This window comes from Tinamus guttatus, unplaced genomic scaffold (genome assembly GCF_059628265.1).
Source record: "Tinamus guttatus ecotype Peru unplaced genomic scaffold, ASM5962826v1 Tinamus_guttatus_pri_ptg000806l, whole genome shotgun sequence".
Classification (NCBI taxonomy): Eukaryota; Metazoa; Chordata; class Aves; order Tinamiformes; family Tinamidae; genus Tinamus; species Tinamus guttatus.
The window spans coordinates 700,793-718,334 of record NW_028289340.1 but is presented as its reverse complement, the minus strand read 5'-3'; the positions used below and the strand labels follow the sequence as shown (position 1 = coordinate 718,334).

At 40.4% G+C, this 17,542-nt stretch overlaps 1 protein-coding gene across 1 annotated transcript in view; it reads right to left on the bottom strand.

Annotated features, from left to right (window-relative positions):
- Positions 1–4,413: 4,413 nt before the first annotated feature.
- IMPG1 (interphotoreceptor matrix proteoglycan 1) overlaps positions 4,414–17,542 on the bottom strand; it is a 48,144-nt gene continuing 35,015 nt past the window's right edge. Inside the window, 7 exon segments of the mRNA XM_088537543.1 lie at positions 4,414–4,445; positions 4,752–4,933; positions 5,033–5,209; positions 6,667–6,745; positions 6,748–6,876; positions 10,637–10,856; positions 11,922–12,493. Coding sequence (XP_088393669.1) covers positions 4,414–4,445; positions 4,752–4,933; positions 5,033–5,209; positions 6,667–6,745; positions 6,748–6,876; positions 10,637–10,856; positions 11,922–12,493 — 1,391 coding nt within the window.

Here is a 17,542-nt window from a genome sequence, read left to right as displayed (position 1 = left end):
ACTTTACTATTTCAACGGGCAAATCAGAGTGATATCTTTTTCAAATTTCAGTTCATTAAAGAAATTCAGGCACCTAGTTCTCTATCATTTTCTTTATGATCTTTATTTCCACCAACTTTCAGATAGTGGTTTTTTTTTTTTTTAGTATGAGATTAAATACTAATTTAATAATCTGTGAAATTTTCAAGTAGATAGTTTTATTATATTTTATTGAAATACAAAAGGCTTACATCCAGCAAATATATTTGGTAATTAATAGTTGGGCATGATAAATAGTCATGAATAATCATTATTAAAATACACATTTAAAAATTACTGTTTTTACTTGACTAATGCAAACTGGTATTAATGAGAATACGCTAAGCACATAGAGAATATACAGTTATAAGGGAAATGAGAGAATGCTTTCAGCATTCCTGACTTACACGAGCTAACGTTTCTTGGCAGGGAGGACTCTCAGTGCTCTGCAAGAAGTAATTTTAAAGTGAGGCTCTACTCTGAAGTGTTACTAGGTAAGACTGCATCTGCAGTTTCTGTTTTTTTCATATTTCTTAGTTAAATATATCAAAAATATTTTAGTTGTGGAACTTCAGCCTTGGTTTCATGGTGACTTGCGTTCACTTGTGCACACTGACCAGTTCTGTTGGTTCTGCAGGCAAATCTGTGCAGTTGCTGGTCTGGGGTTCAGAAGCAGCTCTCCTGAGGGCAGGCGGGACGGCAGACCAGAGCCCGGTGTTTGCCCAGCTGTTTGTGCAGGGCTAGGTGTTAAAAGTGAAAAGGAGCCGTTGCGGAGACAGGCTGCAGTGCCATGTTCATGCAGGGTTGGGGTCTGAATGCTGCAGTTCGACCCCTGCAGCCGTGAGCTCGGTGGGACCTCGCTGGAACCGTGAATCCAAGCGCTGCTCTGCAGCAAGCAGTGCCCCCGCGCAACACGCATCTGCTCACGAAAGAGATGCAGGGAACAGGAACGCTCAGGCTTAAAGCTGCATCCACTGAGCACCAACTGCTAAGCCTATGAAGTGCTTAATGGCCACCGATTGTCTGCTGGGATTTCTTCTACAAAAAATAATAGTAATCTCTCAAGTCTCTTGGTGTGTATGCACGCCTACAACTCAGCATACCTCTGTGTGAATATGTAATCAGCTTGGTGCTGGGTGGGTGGCTGTGCATACAAATCTCTTACCTTTAAATAAAGAAAATTGCAGGTATTTTGCCTCTGCAAGAAGTGTGAACTCTTGGGCTAAGAGAGTTTATCACCAGCACTTAAGCAGTGAAGTGTGTGTGTGTGGGGAGGAATGTGCGTGTATGTGTATATATATATATATATATATGCATATATTTATATGCATAATATGTGCATATATTTATATGCATACACACGCACACACTCAAACACAATGTTAACAGGAAATTAATAGCGATGCTCAGAGAAGCCATCTGAACAACTACACATGCACTCACACACTCGCTAAAACCCCAACCAGTTTGTGATTTGTAAGTTTTGTGATGTGAGTTTTGTAAGGTGAGAAGGAAAAGTTCCCAAATGCTTCTAATGGGGCTCGTTTGGTCATTAAAAATGACCCTTGCTAATGACAACTCTTGTTTCAATGCTTGACGCTTGTGCTGCTTTAGTGAGTGTAGCAGTTAATAGAATGTTAATAAAATGATGTGGAACTGCTTTAAACTTTCATCTACACCTTCACCAAACTGTGACATACAAAATTGCAAAGATTGTCACTTTTCAGAAAGATCTGTTTCTAGCACTAGGATTTTAAATAAAAATACAATTAAAATATGTAAGCACTGTATGCTTAATGCATGTGTCTCAACATTGATGATTGGTAACTGGAAAATTTTAAACATGGCCAATTAGGTGTAGTTTTCCTTTAATGAAACAATGTGTTTCATATATACTTATTTTTCTCTCTCAAATTGTGAATCTGTAGTAATCCTTGAATTTTCTCATGCGTAAGGTCCCGTCTTGAATAATGCAGGCATCCTTTTTATGAACACCTGTAAAGGAAACTCTCTTAAGACATTTAAAAAGCCTTTTTGCATTTGAAAATGTATTACTAATCTGATGTTAATAGGCAATTTCCAGTTCATTCTAACAGAGTTAGAGTTAATTCTATTCTTGAAGCTATTTTACATACTTGTTTTTACACAAGTCACTGAGTTTACAGTACAATTATTATTTTTCCTGTCTGCTATGAGTGCTATGTTTCTACCCAAAATAACAAACAACTATTGCCCATTTCATCATAATTTGAAGGGCATATATTTGCCCATAAAGTAATTAGAAATCAGTAATAATACAGAAACACCATGGCACTGCAGCATGCACCTGTAAAACTGAACTGAGAAGACAGCACTTCCCCTCCCGAATGCTCTTTTACATCGTCTTTCCCCTGTGACTGTGTGTGCAACTCTGATACTAGTGGGATATTCCTTACCGAGTCTTGCCAAATAAGGTTTTGATAAAGAAGCCTAGTCACTCTAAATACCGTTTGCAAGCACAAACAGATAACACACAAAATAGCATCCAGTAGATGGACTGAAAAGGATGACTTTCCAGGCAACTTGTCATAGACTTGTCACACCTGAACGTAGTCTGTTTTCTATTTTAGCACCCCTTTCTCTGAATAGTGGTTCTACAGCACAGTGGTGGTAAAATACTTTTTAAACAAAAAATTTCCTTTCTCTCCTGATAAGCATTGCATTTTGCCTAAGCTCGAAAGAGCATAAGGTGCATCTGTGTGACTGAAGCAGCAGAGAATCGGACCAACAGGATCATCTGTAGAGAACTTGAGTTTGCCTGACTTTTGCCTTCTCAGATGTGGTGTTTTTTTTCTTGCCTTATGTCTCTGTCAGGATTCACATGTTCACACAGATTAATTGTCACGTATTGCTTTGGCTCAAAGAAAGACACTCCCGTGTTTGTTTTATTCTTCCCGTTATACGCTACTTGCCGAGGAAGATACAGAATGTTCCCAGAGACCTAATCCTGTAGCCTGTGGTTTAACTGTTTGACATGTGCTTTCAACTGAGCTCACAGAGAAGGAAGAGCAAGTTCTGCACATGGATATGGAAGATGCTTCCTCTTAATTCTGGAATGACTAACTGGGTATAGTCTTTTTTTGTTTTCTAAAAACTAACTTGGAATCCACGTAGTGGCCCTATAACAGAAGAGGAAACATTTTTCATGCTTTGGAAGGGGTTAAAAGTTCTTTTAGTTTCTATGAGAATTCTAGGCTTATTTTCATATATTCTTTTGTAAAATCAGACTCGTACCTACCTTTTAGGACACCTTGACTACAGTAAGGTGTTATTTACACTTTGGAAAAGAAAATCAAAATCACTTTAAATATTCAGGCTGATGCATGCAACTTGGTTTAGGAGTTCTAGACATCCAACTCCTCCTGAAAATTCACTGCCATGACAATCCGGGCCCAGAGAAGTTTCCTGACTAGGTTTTGAAACTGTTGCTCTTAGTTTTCAGTATTTCCTTAAGGAGATCTTGTGAAGAGCTTTCTCTATGCACTTCTGGCAGTTAATACAGCACAATTTTTTCCCACAGATGTTGTGCTAATTTATTTTTCTCCCAAGGTTCTTAGTGCTTTAGAAAGTCATAGTTTTGCTGGTATAAAAGTGAAGTTTTATTGGGAGAGAAGCCAGTTCAGTCTCAAGCTCTCCTGACCAGCTTTTCCTTGCTGACTTCTAAATCTCTTCATCTTGTTCCTAGCCCCCATCTTGTCACCCCAGCCTGAACTCTCACCTGAAGCACCCCCAAGAGACCAGATCCCGGCAGGAATCCCCTGGGTCAAGATCAGTGGAAATAAATTCCTCTCTATGCTCTAATTCACCTGCTCCCTTATTTGCCTATGCAGGGCTGTACTGGCTCCAGCCAGTTTGGAAGCCCATACCCTGTCTCCCAGGGCCTGCACCTAGAGGTGGGCAGGCCCGTAGGGATATGGGATAACAGCTCTAGGAACCCCTTTTTGTTCTAGCCAGGCAGTGACTCAGAACAAGGCAGAGGGCAAGAAAAAAGCCTTTTGCCCAGCTTCTGAGGGAGCAGCTCAAACACAGCACAACTAAGGCAGGCTGGCAATATAAGAGAAATGCTCCATTTGACTTTTCTCCCTCTTTCCTTCTCACCTTCCCCCTGCAAAAAGAAAAGTCTGAGAATCCCACACTTGAAACAACATAGAATCACAGAATGAAATGAATGAAAACAAATTCACACCCCACGTTCTTTTTTCGGTTGCAAATAGAGTTTGGAGCTAGCGCAACAAAAGGCTTCGTGATAATATCTCTAAATAGGAAACTCAACAGAACTTAAGGTCTTGTAAATAGTGACAAACCTTGTTGTGTCTGGCTGATGCTCAAATTGCAGAATTTCAGAATTTCAGCGTGTTACTTTTGGCTCTGTAAACTGGTCTGGTGACCTGCAACAGTTTAAAAAAGAAATGTACAAAATTACTTCACAGAGTCAGTAACACCGCACTGACAGGTTGGACCATCAAAGCCATGCAGAAGAACTGTAACAAAGGCAGTCCTACAATTCTGTTAGGAAACCTACACAGCAGTAACTGTAAAAAGTAAACATATGAATTAGTATTTTTAGTTCTAAGATTGCCAAGCAAGAGGTTAAAGTCAAATTTTAGTTGTAAAGTTAATAAATGAAAATGGACCTGTTATGTGAGGTGGGGCTGTTTGCTGAGGGGCAAGGAAAGGATTTACAAGCATTTTACCTTCACACTGAATTGTGTTTTCAAATGTGTGTAATGCTCCTGGATCAGTGATTTCTGAAGAACTGACACGAGCACTTACGCTACAGGCCGTATGAGAAAAGCTAGTTACGGGCTCGTCGTGTTCAAAAGCAGGATTAATTCTTACTGCATTTTCTGTATTGCAGCTGCTGAAGGTAGGACTTCTACAATGCAGAACATTTTTGTTTATGTAAGACTTTACATTATAAAGGAAAAAAAAGCAAAATTTAAAAGTGTGAAGAAAAAGATCATGAGCGGCTTACTCCAAATTAGAGTTTCTTTTGCGTTTTCTTCTTAACTTAAAAATTAAAATGATGAAAAGAAAAACAAGGCTTAGTAAGCCAAAAATGACAGGTTTAAAAATGAAGGGCTGTGTGGGTTCTGGAGCAAATTTGGCACAGCGCTCTCCTTGGTAAAGCTTGTGTCTGCGTACAGGACATCTAAAACATGGAGAGGAAGAGAAAATATACAGAACTTCAGGGCAGAAAATACAGAGAACCTCAAATGAAAATAAAGGAAAATCTCTAATTAAATATAAGCATGGTATGATAGAAGAAACAAAATATTCTTAGATTCATAAATGTTACTGTTAATGACAAGGCCCTCATATATTCTTTTTCCACCTCCAGATTTTAAGCAAATCAGGCATCTGGAACACTGACAAATTCCTATCCCCACAATGAAACAATGTTTGTGTTCTAGCACCCTGGAAGTTCCAAGGTGCCCTGGATTACTCTGTAAATGAGTCTTTGCCACTCGTTCTGTTTCTGTTTAGCTAGAGAAGCAAGATTTAAAATACGAGTTGTACTCAGAAGAGCTCCCCTTATGGCAAGGGAGAAGACTGCCCTACTATGTATGAGAACACAGGGTTTCAAGTTAGTGAAAGAGAATCCTAGTGTGGTTCTGAGTAATCCACAAGCAAAACAAGTGCTTGACTAAAGCTAATGCTTCCACTGTAGGTTATAATTTAGGATGTGCAGATTGCACAAGTTGTCAGATTGAAACTCATGGTAAATTATTATAATTTGATATAAGTCACAGTTTAATTTATTATTTAAAATACTTTTAGCCCTGCTGTGTCCATGGCTGGTCTGTAAAATGAACCATTCTACAGATGCATTCAGGACCTGCCAGAGGATGGTTTGGTGATTACATTATCTAAGCCAGGCATCTCCGAAACGGGAAGATACTGCTTTTCCTGAGTGTGTTTAGTTTGGAACAGTAGTCTATACCCTTTGAATGGCTCTTGATGTTTCTGCAGGAGAATCAATGTGTTCAGGTATCATGGCAGCACTTAATATTGGCTTATCATCGCTCCATGCCCTTATGGGATCTGTTTGCAGTTGGGAGCAGCTGTTAATCCTTAGTTCTTTCCTGGAAAGCTCCAACCCTGCAAGTAGTCTCAGCCTTCATGTGCTTCACTGGCTGGCCTGGAGTGACAACACAGTGGTGTTCATAGCTGGGCTTAAAATAATATAGATTTCCTTTTTTGTTTGATTCAGAAAAGTGTAATTTCTTAAAATTATACTATTTAATCAGTATCAGAAATGTGAAGGTGTTATATTGTCCAAGAGGTACCTGGGAATCTGAAAGGAATGCATGATTTCATACCTGTCATCTTTGCCAGTGCCACTGAATTTCTGATGCATCTCTAATGAATCTCTAATAAACGACTAGATCACAACGGTCTGTTAATCGGCCAAAATTGATTTATCCATAGTGAACCTGTTTGTACTGAGGCAGGGTACAGCCAAGTAGTCTGCAGTGTCAGATTCCAGAGCTGGTGCCTTGTCAGCAGGCGGTTTGTGCTGCTTGAAGCACACGCTGAGCACGGCTGCTCCACCCCACAGCCATCCCGGGCCCTCTCCCAGCGCGCAGGCTGGTGTCATCGCGTTACCTGCAGACAGCTCCTCTCCCTGGCACCAGCTCGCACTTGCCGCCGTTGACGCAGAGCGGCGGCTCCATCTCGCACAGCTGCGGCAGGGGAGGCCGTCGCGGCTCGCGTAGCCCGGCTTGCACAGGCAGTCGGCCTCCCGGCTCCACTCGTTGGTGACGCACTCCGAAAACTCGTCGCAGGCCATGAATTTGCACGGGTCTGCCTGGTCAGCTGCAAAGGACGGGTAGGCCGTTAGCGCTGCCTCGACGCTTTGCCCCCGAAGCGTTCGGCAGCTTCTGTGCGGCTGGAGAGAGCAGCACAAAACACAGCCAGCTACCTGTGCACGCTGATAGGGACAGCATGCTGATAATACAGCAAAAAAGGGTATGTTTTTCTAGATGGCACAGGAAGCACGAGAACTAATACTTTTATGGTTTTATTTCTGTCTCACTGACAAGAACTTTTGGATATTTTGATCCTTTTTCACTGTAAAGTGCTAGCTTTATAATACTCATCGGCACTATGCTACTGTCTTATGTATGGGTAAGAAATGCGGCTCTTGCTGCAATCATCTTAATCTAATTTAGAACGTGACCAGGAGAGGAAATTACATTATTTGGTATTGTACAATACTGTGAAAACCGCAAGCTAGAAATACTGGCATCAGCTTGTTAGTAAGAAAGAGACTTATTTCTGTAAGTCTCTTACCCTTTTCTGATTCATAATCTCTCTGTGAGATTTGGGGAAAATGAAGCTGCCAATGCTCAGAGTAGGGCTGAAGCCAGAGACACCTGAAGTTCCATCCTCCCCTGTCAGACAAGTCTAATTCTCCTCTCCCACCCCTGCTTCTCACTCGTAAGGAAGGAAAGACCCAATCATTGGAGTCAGCTCAGCCCAGCTGCCTGCTGAAAAGGTGAACGAAGTAATAGCTGCAGCCCTGTGCGGGCTTAAAATTTCTCTTCAAGATTCATACTGATATTGCACCTAGTATCTATATGACTGTGGGTGAGAATTCATTTCCAGGGCCATTTCAGGGACTAAGATACTCAGTTATATTAATTTCTGTGAAAAGTGAAAATCACATCCTTTATAGCAGGGCTGGAAATCTCAGCCATGCATTAGGATATGCTAAACTGCTGGAAATTAATCAAACTGAGCTGTTCATTTCAACTCCTCTGTAATTCTATAGCTAGTTGCTTTTTTTTCCTTTCAAATTTAAGACTAGGGAAGCAATTTGAACATGCTTGCTCTCTTTGCTCTATGCCCTCTGCATGTTAATTTGAGATCTGCTTTGCTCCTGGATTATAAATGGATTTACAAAGAAACCTTAAAACAACAACTGAGGCATCACTGAATTACATGAAGTTACAAGATAACTTTATTGTCAGGCAAGCCCTTGCCTATATGTAAAAAAAAAAAGAAAAAAAAACAATAATTATTCCATGCTTCATCCTGGTCATTGAAATTGCTGATGGGGAATTACAAAATGTAATTTCAAATGGAACAAAAATAGGTGGCAAATCAAGAGAGGAACTTGTTGCTACACATCTTTTGCTTATCCCACAGAAAAATGATTAACACAAGACTTTGTACAACAAGGTGATTGATTAAAATATAACAGCGGTGTTGACTGCATGTCTGCTCTAATTCTCTCCCCAGCTTTAATGATCACAGTTTAACTTCACACTAGTGGAAACAGCAGCGTGATGCTGCTACCTGAGACAAACAGGCTCCATGTGCGCGTTTCCCAGGGCTGTTTGGACAGCCCTGCTGCTCTCGGAAGTGAGAGGTATCAGCGGGTTTCCTTCTCACAAGCAGGGCTGGGTGTCCCCATTTTGCAGAGTTTTCTCTCTGGGTCATTTTCTTAGTGATGGTGTTTCCTTAACACAGTTTTGGGATACGTGCCTGCCATACTTGGCATCTTTTCTATGATTTCGCTTTCTTTGGATTAAGAAAAAGACACGTGCAGGTATTTTAAAAATTCTGCTACGTTATTTACAATCAGTGCAACCAGCGCCTTGCAGCCAGCACTTATAAAAGGCTGGGTCTTGTAATAACATTCGCCTTTTGTTTTACTTTTTGTTAAAACTTTCTTTTACCACGGACCACTAGATGGCTCTTATCTTCACAATAAACAGGGATTTGTTTGCATTACATTAATTTACTTAACAGTTTCGTTGTTTTTTTCCCACCTATATGGAAATATGGTGAGGGTTTTTTTTCTTATACTTTTATACTTTCACATTTTGCTACTGTTCATGAAACTTCAAAGCTATGTGGGAGAACAGTCTCATGTAAATTCATTGCAATATCTCCTTCTTGAATTAAGGCTGAAATACCACATCAATAAAGCAGCAGATATGGAGGTGATGAAAGATTTTTGTATTTTTCTGCGTTAGCATTTATCAATTTTTTGGATTTATTTTTTATTTAATGAAGCTGACTGCCAAAGCAGAGGATGTCTGGTAGGCTGAAGTTCCTTTTTTTAGCACAGCATCAATTTGTCATGGCAGTATTTGAAAATTAAAATACTGCATTTTTATAACTTTCTTTACAAACACCTTCTTTTAGTGACTTTGAGACATGTAACATGAAGATGGTTTAGAAAATGTTTTATCAGTTGCATATAGATGTTTTGCTCTGGAGGTGCCCACGATCTTTACATAAAACCAAAATTAAAAAAGGCATCTGCATGCTAACGTAATGGCACTTTTCTTGTCCATTTCAATTAGATTAAGTTCATAAATGAAATAGTAAAATCTAAAAGTCAAAGGCAGATCCAGGCTTCAGTTTTACAAAACAGTACAAGGCTAAGTCCTGACTCAACTGAATATTTGAAGATTCCTACACTAAAGTAGTGTCAACACAATTATCATTAGTCTTACTGACTTGATGCAGTTTAACAAGGACCGCAGACACATGGTATTTGAAAGGTTGCAGTGAGTCAGCAGGGATTCTGAAATTAAATACCTATGGAGAAAACTATAAGAGAAACCTATACGGTAGTAATGTTGCTGGTCAGTAAATTTCTGTAGAATATAATTATTCCTAGAAATTTTCCACCTATCTTGAACTCTATAGCACTTTAATGATGATATAATGATGCCCTAAGGTTCGCTTACAGTAGCATTGTAAAAGTAATCAAATCCAATGTTTTATATTCTTGGATACAAGATTTTGCTCAGTCACTCATGTAAACTGCATAAGCACTTTTTACCCTGTCTTTTCCCAGCATTTTTACTAGGCAGTTACTAATTTCCTGTGTTTAGCTCTTGTTCTCAAAACACTTGCTGTATATGCAGTGCAGAAAGCACCTCCACCACCCAGCATTTCCTTATACTGGAATCACATCCTCTTGATGCAGTTTTCATCATTTTTCTCCAAAAGTTGTTCCTTGTGTTTCTTTTGAATCCATATTCTTGTTGTTTTTGTTCCCTGAAGGTAGCAGGGAACAGTTGGATGCAGATGCGGAAAAGGGAGCTTTAAACCACCAAAAACTCGGAATGATTGATAGCTCCTAAAATTTCTTCTGATTTTCCTCAGAAGAGTGGCCTGTATAATCCAAGACATCATTGCATGTGCACTGTTTTTGTTGTTTTATCGAGTCATTTCTCCAGGCTGGCATCCTGGAGATCTTTATTCTTAACATGGATGCCCTAAATTGGCCTGTCTTTCTACCCGTGTGCCAGAATAACTGACTGAGCAGTTAGTTACTGATGATTTAGGAGACCAACTCACACTGTGCCCATTCTGCCTTTGGCTTTGCTACCTATTAACGAATTTGTTCGTGAGATACTACAGTATGCAAAAATGCCTGTTGGTAGTGGAATCTGCAAAATCTCTGTTTTTCATATTTCCATGTATTGCTGGGAGAATATTGCTATAGCCAGTCTTCCCAAAAGAGGCACTAATCTCTTTGAAGAGGTAGGTGTATGGAAAAGGTTACCTACCTGGCTTTGGTTTTGCCCAAACATTAATAATGCAATCTTACCCGGCTCAATGTCCAGGGAATAGCTGTCAATCTCCAAATTGAGGCGTTCGGCTGCAGCATCGCAGAAATCTTCCAAAACACAGTGTACTGCTTCTGTGATGTTGTATGGCACTGTTCTGGCAAATTTCATTTTACTGTTGACAATCACACTTCCATTCCTGAAGTTAAGTATTTCAAGTTGTTTAAAACCTGTAAGGTTGGACTGAAGGTATGGAAGTAGCTGCAAAACAGAAAGTTGCTTTTATTTTAACTTGCTGTTGATGTCTACCCTGTATTCATTTCTCTTATGAGAAATTTCTCTTTTTCTCTTATGAGAAATTATTTCTCTTATGTATTCATTTCTCAATTCTTCTTACTTTTCATTATTAAGTACATATATCTACAGCACATTTATATGATTTTAATACAAGTGTTAAACTCCACCACCAAATTCCCTTTCCTGTTTGTTGCTATATTCCTCTGGACCTTTGCATCTTTCTGAATGATGTATTGAAATGGATGGGCAGCAATTTTCCCAATAATGAAGTGCACAGCAGTTGGATGGGTAGTAATTTCCCCAATAATGAAGTGCACAGCAGTTGGGGAGTTTATTCATCCAGAATTAAAGAAAAAATCACCTCTCCCAAAAGCCAAGCTTAATTATTTGAAAATGTTCAATCCAGGTGGGTTAGAGCACAGTACAGTAGGCGTGTTACTGCAGTGACCTGTTGCCCTATTGTACCCAAGGAGAAAATCCGTATCTAATCACATTCCCTTTGCTAAGCTGTGATATATTTTTAAAGGCTTATTTTTAAATCGAGCATAAAGATATGAGCCTTAGATGTAATCAGCATTACCATAGTGTTGACATGGATATAAGAAAAAGCCAAATGCAAGTATATACAAGGCAGATATCTGGACCCTCTCGAACAGGTAAACACTTTCATATGTCTCTTGACACATGAAACCAACTTCATAATCAGCTGCTTCAGACCCTGACAGCATCCTAGGTTTGTGTATCCTCCCAGTCCCCAAAAAACAATTAGAAACACAGTTTATCAGGCTGAACGATAGTAGGGCCCGTTATTTTTAGTAGTAGGGTCTGACTGTGCTCTTCAGTGTCTAATTAGCTGACTGCGCCAACTGGAACAGGCCATCATCCTGCAGCCAAAACTTCAAGGTAGGGTGGTCACAGGAGCTTCTGACTTACAGTTAGAGAATTAATGTAACTTAGTGGTGGGGACTATGTATCATTTTAAACCATGCCCGACTACTGTGTATGAGGTTCAAGTTGATTTTCACCCACCAACTGCATGAACTGTTGTTCTAGCGCTTTGTATTCTGAAGAGCTCCTGTTGAAGAGGTCATCGGAAAAGTGCATGTTGGTTACCCTCAGGCTGAAGAAAACCACTAGCTCTTTGCCTTTGGCTGCAGTTGTCATGGAGCTGGTAGTTACATACTTCAGCGAAGGAGCCGGGGTGGCTTCTGCAGGGCTCGTTCTCAGCACCGAGATGTACCCGCTGCCGTGCTCCGCTTCCTCCAGGGCCACCGTGCTCATCTCGCCGACGCCATCCCACTCGGCCATGATATCCTGCACTCCGGCCCCGGCGCCCGCGGGAGCAGCGCTGCCGGCTGCCGGCACCGGCTCCGTGACCTCAAGGGACTGGTCGATGATGACAGAGAGGCCGCGGGCCGGGCTCGTCGCGGGAGGCAGCGCTGCGGCCTGCTCCGACGGCAGCACCTCTGCGGTAATACCTCCGGGCTGGGCCGCAGAGAGATCACCGATAAAGAAAGGCAACGTTTTTGTGTGAAGGTAAGTGCTGGCTGTAACCAAAATGCCATCGCCCGAGGATTCTGGTAGATCCATGATCTTAACTGCTGCAGAAAAACAGGGGTAAAGCAAACAGCTATTTCAATAAGCTAGTCAGACACGAAATGGGAATCACAGGTATGCTGAAAGCATTTCCCATTGAAGCATTTTTAAAAGCAAGCACTAACATTATCTAAACATAAAAATGTTATTGCCTATTGCGTAAGAAGAACTACTGAGATAAAAACACCCCATTCATGTGTTTGAGTGACGAGATTTCTGTGGGTGCTGTGTTTAAATAATCATTACACTTGGTAAGTATTTCCTGAGCTGTTCCTAAGTGCACTCTAGTTTTGAAGGTGCCTAATCACACTGTCAGTTTATATTGACTGAACAAGTAGATTGCAGATTCGAGGTGTCTGCTTGGATCAGTACAGCCCCCAAGTCATTTTGGTTCCCTCCTCCTCTGAGACGTAAAATCTGCTATTTGTCAGTAATCATAAAATGTGGTTACGTAAAGTAGCACAGCACTTTTGGATGGAAACTGTGGCAGTTTACCTAAAAGACAACAGCGGCATGAATGAGAACAGCCCCCAAACCCTAAGAAATCATCTGCTGCACTGAAATCAGACATTTGACCCAGATGCCAAGCTTTTATGAGATCGCCACTGGAACCTGCTATGGGTCTAGCAAGAATGATAGATGTAGCTGAAATTCCAGTCTAGAGCGTGATGCCTGAGGCCAAATTTGGCTGGCAGCAAACCAACTTTAGTAGCTGCACAGAAAATGATGACATATGCCTAAACTGGCTTCAACTTTGGGCTACATATTTTTATTTCTTTTTTCTCATCTGGAACATCCCAGACTGAATGAGATTGCAATTACTCTATCCATTGAATAGGAATTACCCATAGATGTTCTTTATTTCCTATTTTGCTTCCTCGCTTCTAAAGAATATGGTCCAAACCTCTATTTATCATGGATGTGTTTTAGGAACAAGCATACATTTCAAACAAAGGAAAGCTTAATATTAAACAGCCATCTGCTTTCATGATGCCAGTAATTTAACGAAATGCACTAGTTCCCAGTTTCCTCTCTAATGTCGGCTTTTTTTTCTATATTGCCATTATTAAAGCACTGTTTTCATGATTCTGTTCTTTTCCTTATTGATGTACCATACACTTTCACACACTGGCTCAAGCTGCTGTGCTTTAGCCAGAGGGCATAGCCATGGCCTCATTCAGTTAAGTTGACCACACCTTTCAAAACAGATTCTTTCTTCTAAAATTGTCCTGAAACACCACTTGTAGTTTTAATACAATTAGATTCTTGCAAATCTTTTTTTTTCCCATCCAGTTTACAACTTTGCAAAAATTTTGCTAAGATCTGCTACATTATTTTCCTTGTCATCTGTTTTATTATGATTTTATATGGTGATTTAGTGATAGTATGTTTGACTAAAACATCTAGCAGACTAGTTAATGAATAAACCATGGGAGTAGGATGTGGGAAGTTACATTTCGGTTCTGTTTCAAGTGATGTCAAAGCACTGGTGATTCAAGAAAGGACCCTGAAACGCACTACTAGCTTGCAACGTCCGCATTGGACCGAGTGCATCCTCATTTACTGTGAGGCCAAACTGTCTGTGTTGATCTGGAAAAACAAAAGGGCCTTGCTAGCACAAACTAGCACATTTGTGCTGTCTCCTTCTATTTGTGCCAATGTGAAACTTGCACTGGTGCCAATGTAATGCCGGTAATACCAGAGTCAGACCACGCCACCGCAGAGCAGAGCCTGGAGCAGGCTCTGGGGCACTGAATCTGCAGCACAGCCTGGAGCCCTCACACTGCATCAGGAACCTGGGGTGCTTTTCTCTCAAACGTCTGTTGTATTATCAAAGGTAGGGACACATTAGGAAAGCAAATTAAAACTCATGACTGATGCTCTCTGTTTACCAAAACTTTTGCTGCTGCTTTTGCTGCTATTTGTTACACTGATAAAGGCTGTGACACACATTTGGTTAAGTTAACGCAGTAAAGTACTTGAGACTGTAATGCAGGATGACCTGCTGGTGGGATGGTGCTGCAGCTCCCTGAGCAACCTTCTCTCAGCCTGACAACACACACCTGAACATTGAGGAGAGGCTGAGGGAGCTGGGCCGTTCAGCCTGGAGAAGAGAAGGCTGAGAGGGAATCTAATCAGTGTATACAAGTACCTCTAGGGAGGCAGTGAGGAGGATGGCGCTGGCCTCTTTTCAGTGGTGGCCACTGACAGGACTAAAGGTAATGGCCACAAATTGAAGCATCAAAAGTTCCACAGGAACTTAAGGATTTTTTTTTTTTTTTTTAACAGTGAGGGTGGCAGAGCACTGGAACAGGCTGCCCAGAGAGGTTGTGGAGTCTCCTTCTCTGGAGATCTTCCACACCCGCTTGGACGCAGTCCTGTGCCACGTGCTCTGGGTGACCCTGTGTGTGCAGGGGGGTTGGACTAGATGACCTCTAGAGGTCCCTTCCAACCTTAAGCATTCTATGATTCTGTGATTCTATGATTTTGAGGTCTAGTGGATGTGTGATCAGAATGGTATTTGTTAGGCCATTTACATTTTATAAATAGGGAACTATAGGGGAAGAAGTACCAGAATTTTGAAATAGCAGCAAGTATGAAGCAGCCTAATCATACATATACCGTAGATTTGGAATTTAGCTGCCTACAGCTTCATAATATATAGACAAATAGATCCTATAGACTATACATAGGCAATAAATATCTTTTGGCATTTCCTTATACACAAGCAAAGTACCCTGGAAGGGTTTGAGCGCACCAAGATGGCAGAGACAGCACCCATTTTAGTAAGATGTGGATCCTGATGTACCAGTGACTGACCACAGACATGGTGTTTGCCAATTGCAACGTGAAAGCAAAAACAGGCTTGCCAAGAGACTGCTGCATGTTGGCTGTAACGCAGCAGCAGCCCCAAACCCTGCGTTAGTGACCTGGCTTCTTGATCAAGCCACCCCTTAAAAATAGCAGTAAGACAATCTGACACCAGTTTATGTCAAGTTTTTTAACTAACTGTCTACATGAGGCTACGTAATCCAGTGAATCCTGATGAATTAAAAACTATGGGTGAAATGCAAAGAAGACCTAGATATTTTGCACCAAAAACATCCATTCACATTGGCATTTCAAATGCTAGTTTTATATTGCTTTGAACACAAGCTACACTTATGCTACTTCCTCATAAAGCAACTATTCATAGTTAACTAACTCGAACATAGTTAACTTAGTTAACATAGTTAACTAACAGAGAAGCAATACTTCTCCATCGTTTGCCTTCTTTTAGATAGTATTTTTACAACAGAAGGATAAAAAAATAACAACACAGGCAATTATTTTATGAACCCTTTAAATGCATAAACATTGAGGATTTAGCCATGTTTGTATTTCATTTCTGCACCCAATTTGATCTACACCACGATTTAGGTGTAGTGAACCCGCAGACAGTAGGAAATAGGATGCTGAGCTGAAAAATGTCCCTGGAGTAACCATATCAAAGGCTGGACAACGTTGTGGGATTAAAAATTGTTGTCAACAATAAAAAATTCAATTCTAACTCTCAGACACCTCTTACAAAGTGGTTCGCTGAAATCTCCAGGTATTTTTGTATTACATGGATAAAGCAAGAGGAGCTTGTACTGAGAATAGTTTTATATCAAAAACTAAACTGCTGTTGGCAAATATGTGTAAACTCTAAATTAAGAGGCAATTTCCTGTGCACACTGCTATATTAAATCTTTCTAAAAGAAGTGCTACACACAGGCATTTATTCCCAGCTGAGAGAGAAGAATACATAGGTCTGATTTATCAGAAATAAAATTGACTGCAATTTTAACAGCTTTATTTCAGGTTGCAAGTTAATTTGTTGTCTTATATTTTTAAGTGAGGAAAACCCTTCTCATTCACTGTGAATAGGAATTTATTACTTGCGAAAGGTCAAACTGCCAAGGAATGTTTTTCTAGTGGCTTTGCATTTATAAGGAGGCCCAGAAGGTTACGTATTTGGCAGCCTGGCATTTCATTTCATTCATGAGCTCAATAAGCACTGACATTTCTACAGGCAACAGACTAGAGGACTCGAAATTTCCATTTCGCTAACACCCGTTGTTCTCTATATGAAGACTGCAGTTCTATGTTTATGATGTGATGTGTTTGTATATATTACAATTGAAGAAAATAACTAACCAAAGAATAAATATGCACTTAAAAGACTTAAAAGCAAGTACTTGAATTCAAATTTATATATTTTCTTGGTATCTGAAATGTCATGGAAATGCCAGATATACAGCTATACACAAGCTAAATGCTATATACAAGCAAATAGATTGAGGAGTGAATTTGTGTCTGAGGTCTTTCATTTTTAACTGGGGTACAAGTAAGATGAGCAGTAAGAGAACTACAGACAAGAGGATCACTGATCTAACATGTCACAGCAAATGCCTCACCACACACAATTACTGATTAAGTTTACCTTTTTAAGCATAAGAATATATGTGTGTATGTACGTGTGTGTGTATGTATGTACAGTGCCTTCTCCAGAAGCTGTGTTCAGTGTCCAGTGCAAACAGTGCAACTCCTTCTCTACCTACTTCAGTGAACCCCTGGAAGCAAATCCTATCACTCCTTCATCTTCAGGCTGAAATAACGTTGTGTCTCTTGATGTTCTTTAGAATCCTGGCTGAAACCTTTTCTGTAGTCTTATTTTTTCACAGAAAAACAGCTGCAGCTCTAGCTCCAATACCATGTACTACTCTATGTAACTTATTTTAAATGCCTTCAGTTTATTCTGAGAGCCCTCATACCCCACAACTGTGCTTTGTCATCATGTCCTCACCACCAAAGATGCAGATAAATGTAATTCTGATTTATGATGTCACCAGAGGAGCACTTTATATCCTAAGAAAATAATACTTGGAAGTGATAATCATCTTGCATTATTCTAAGAGCACTTCCCTTCTACCTTGCGCTCACAAGAGTACAACACTGAATTTGCAAAATCAGGCTTTGAAATGCTAAAACTGCAGCATTCAGCGTACTGAACAGGCACAGCTTGCTATTCT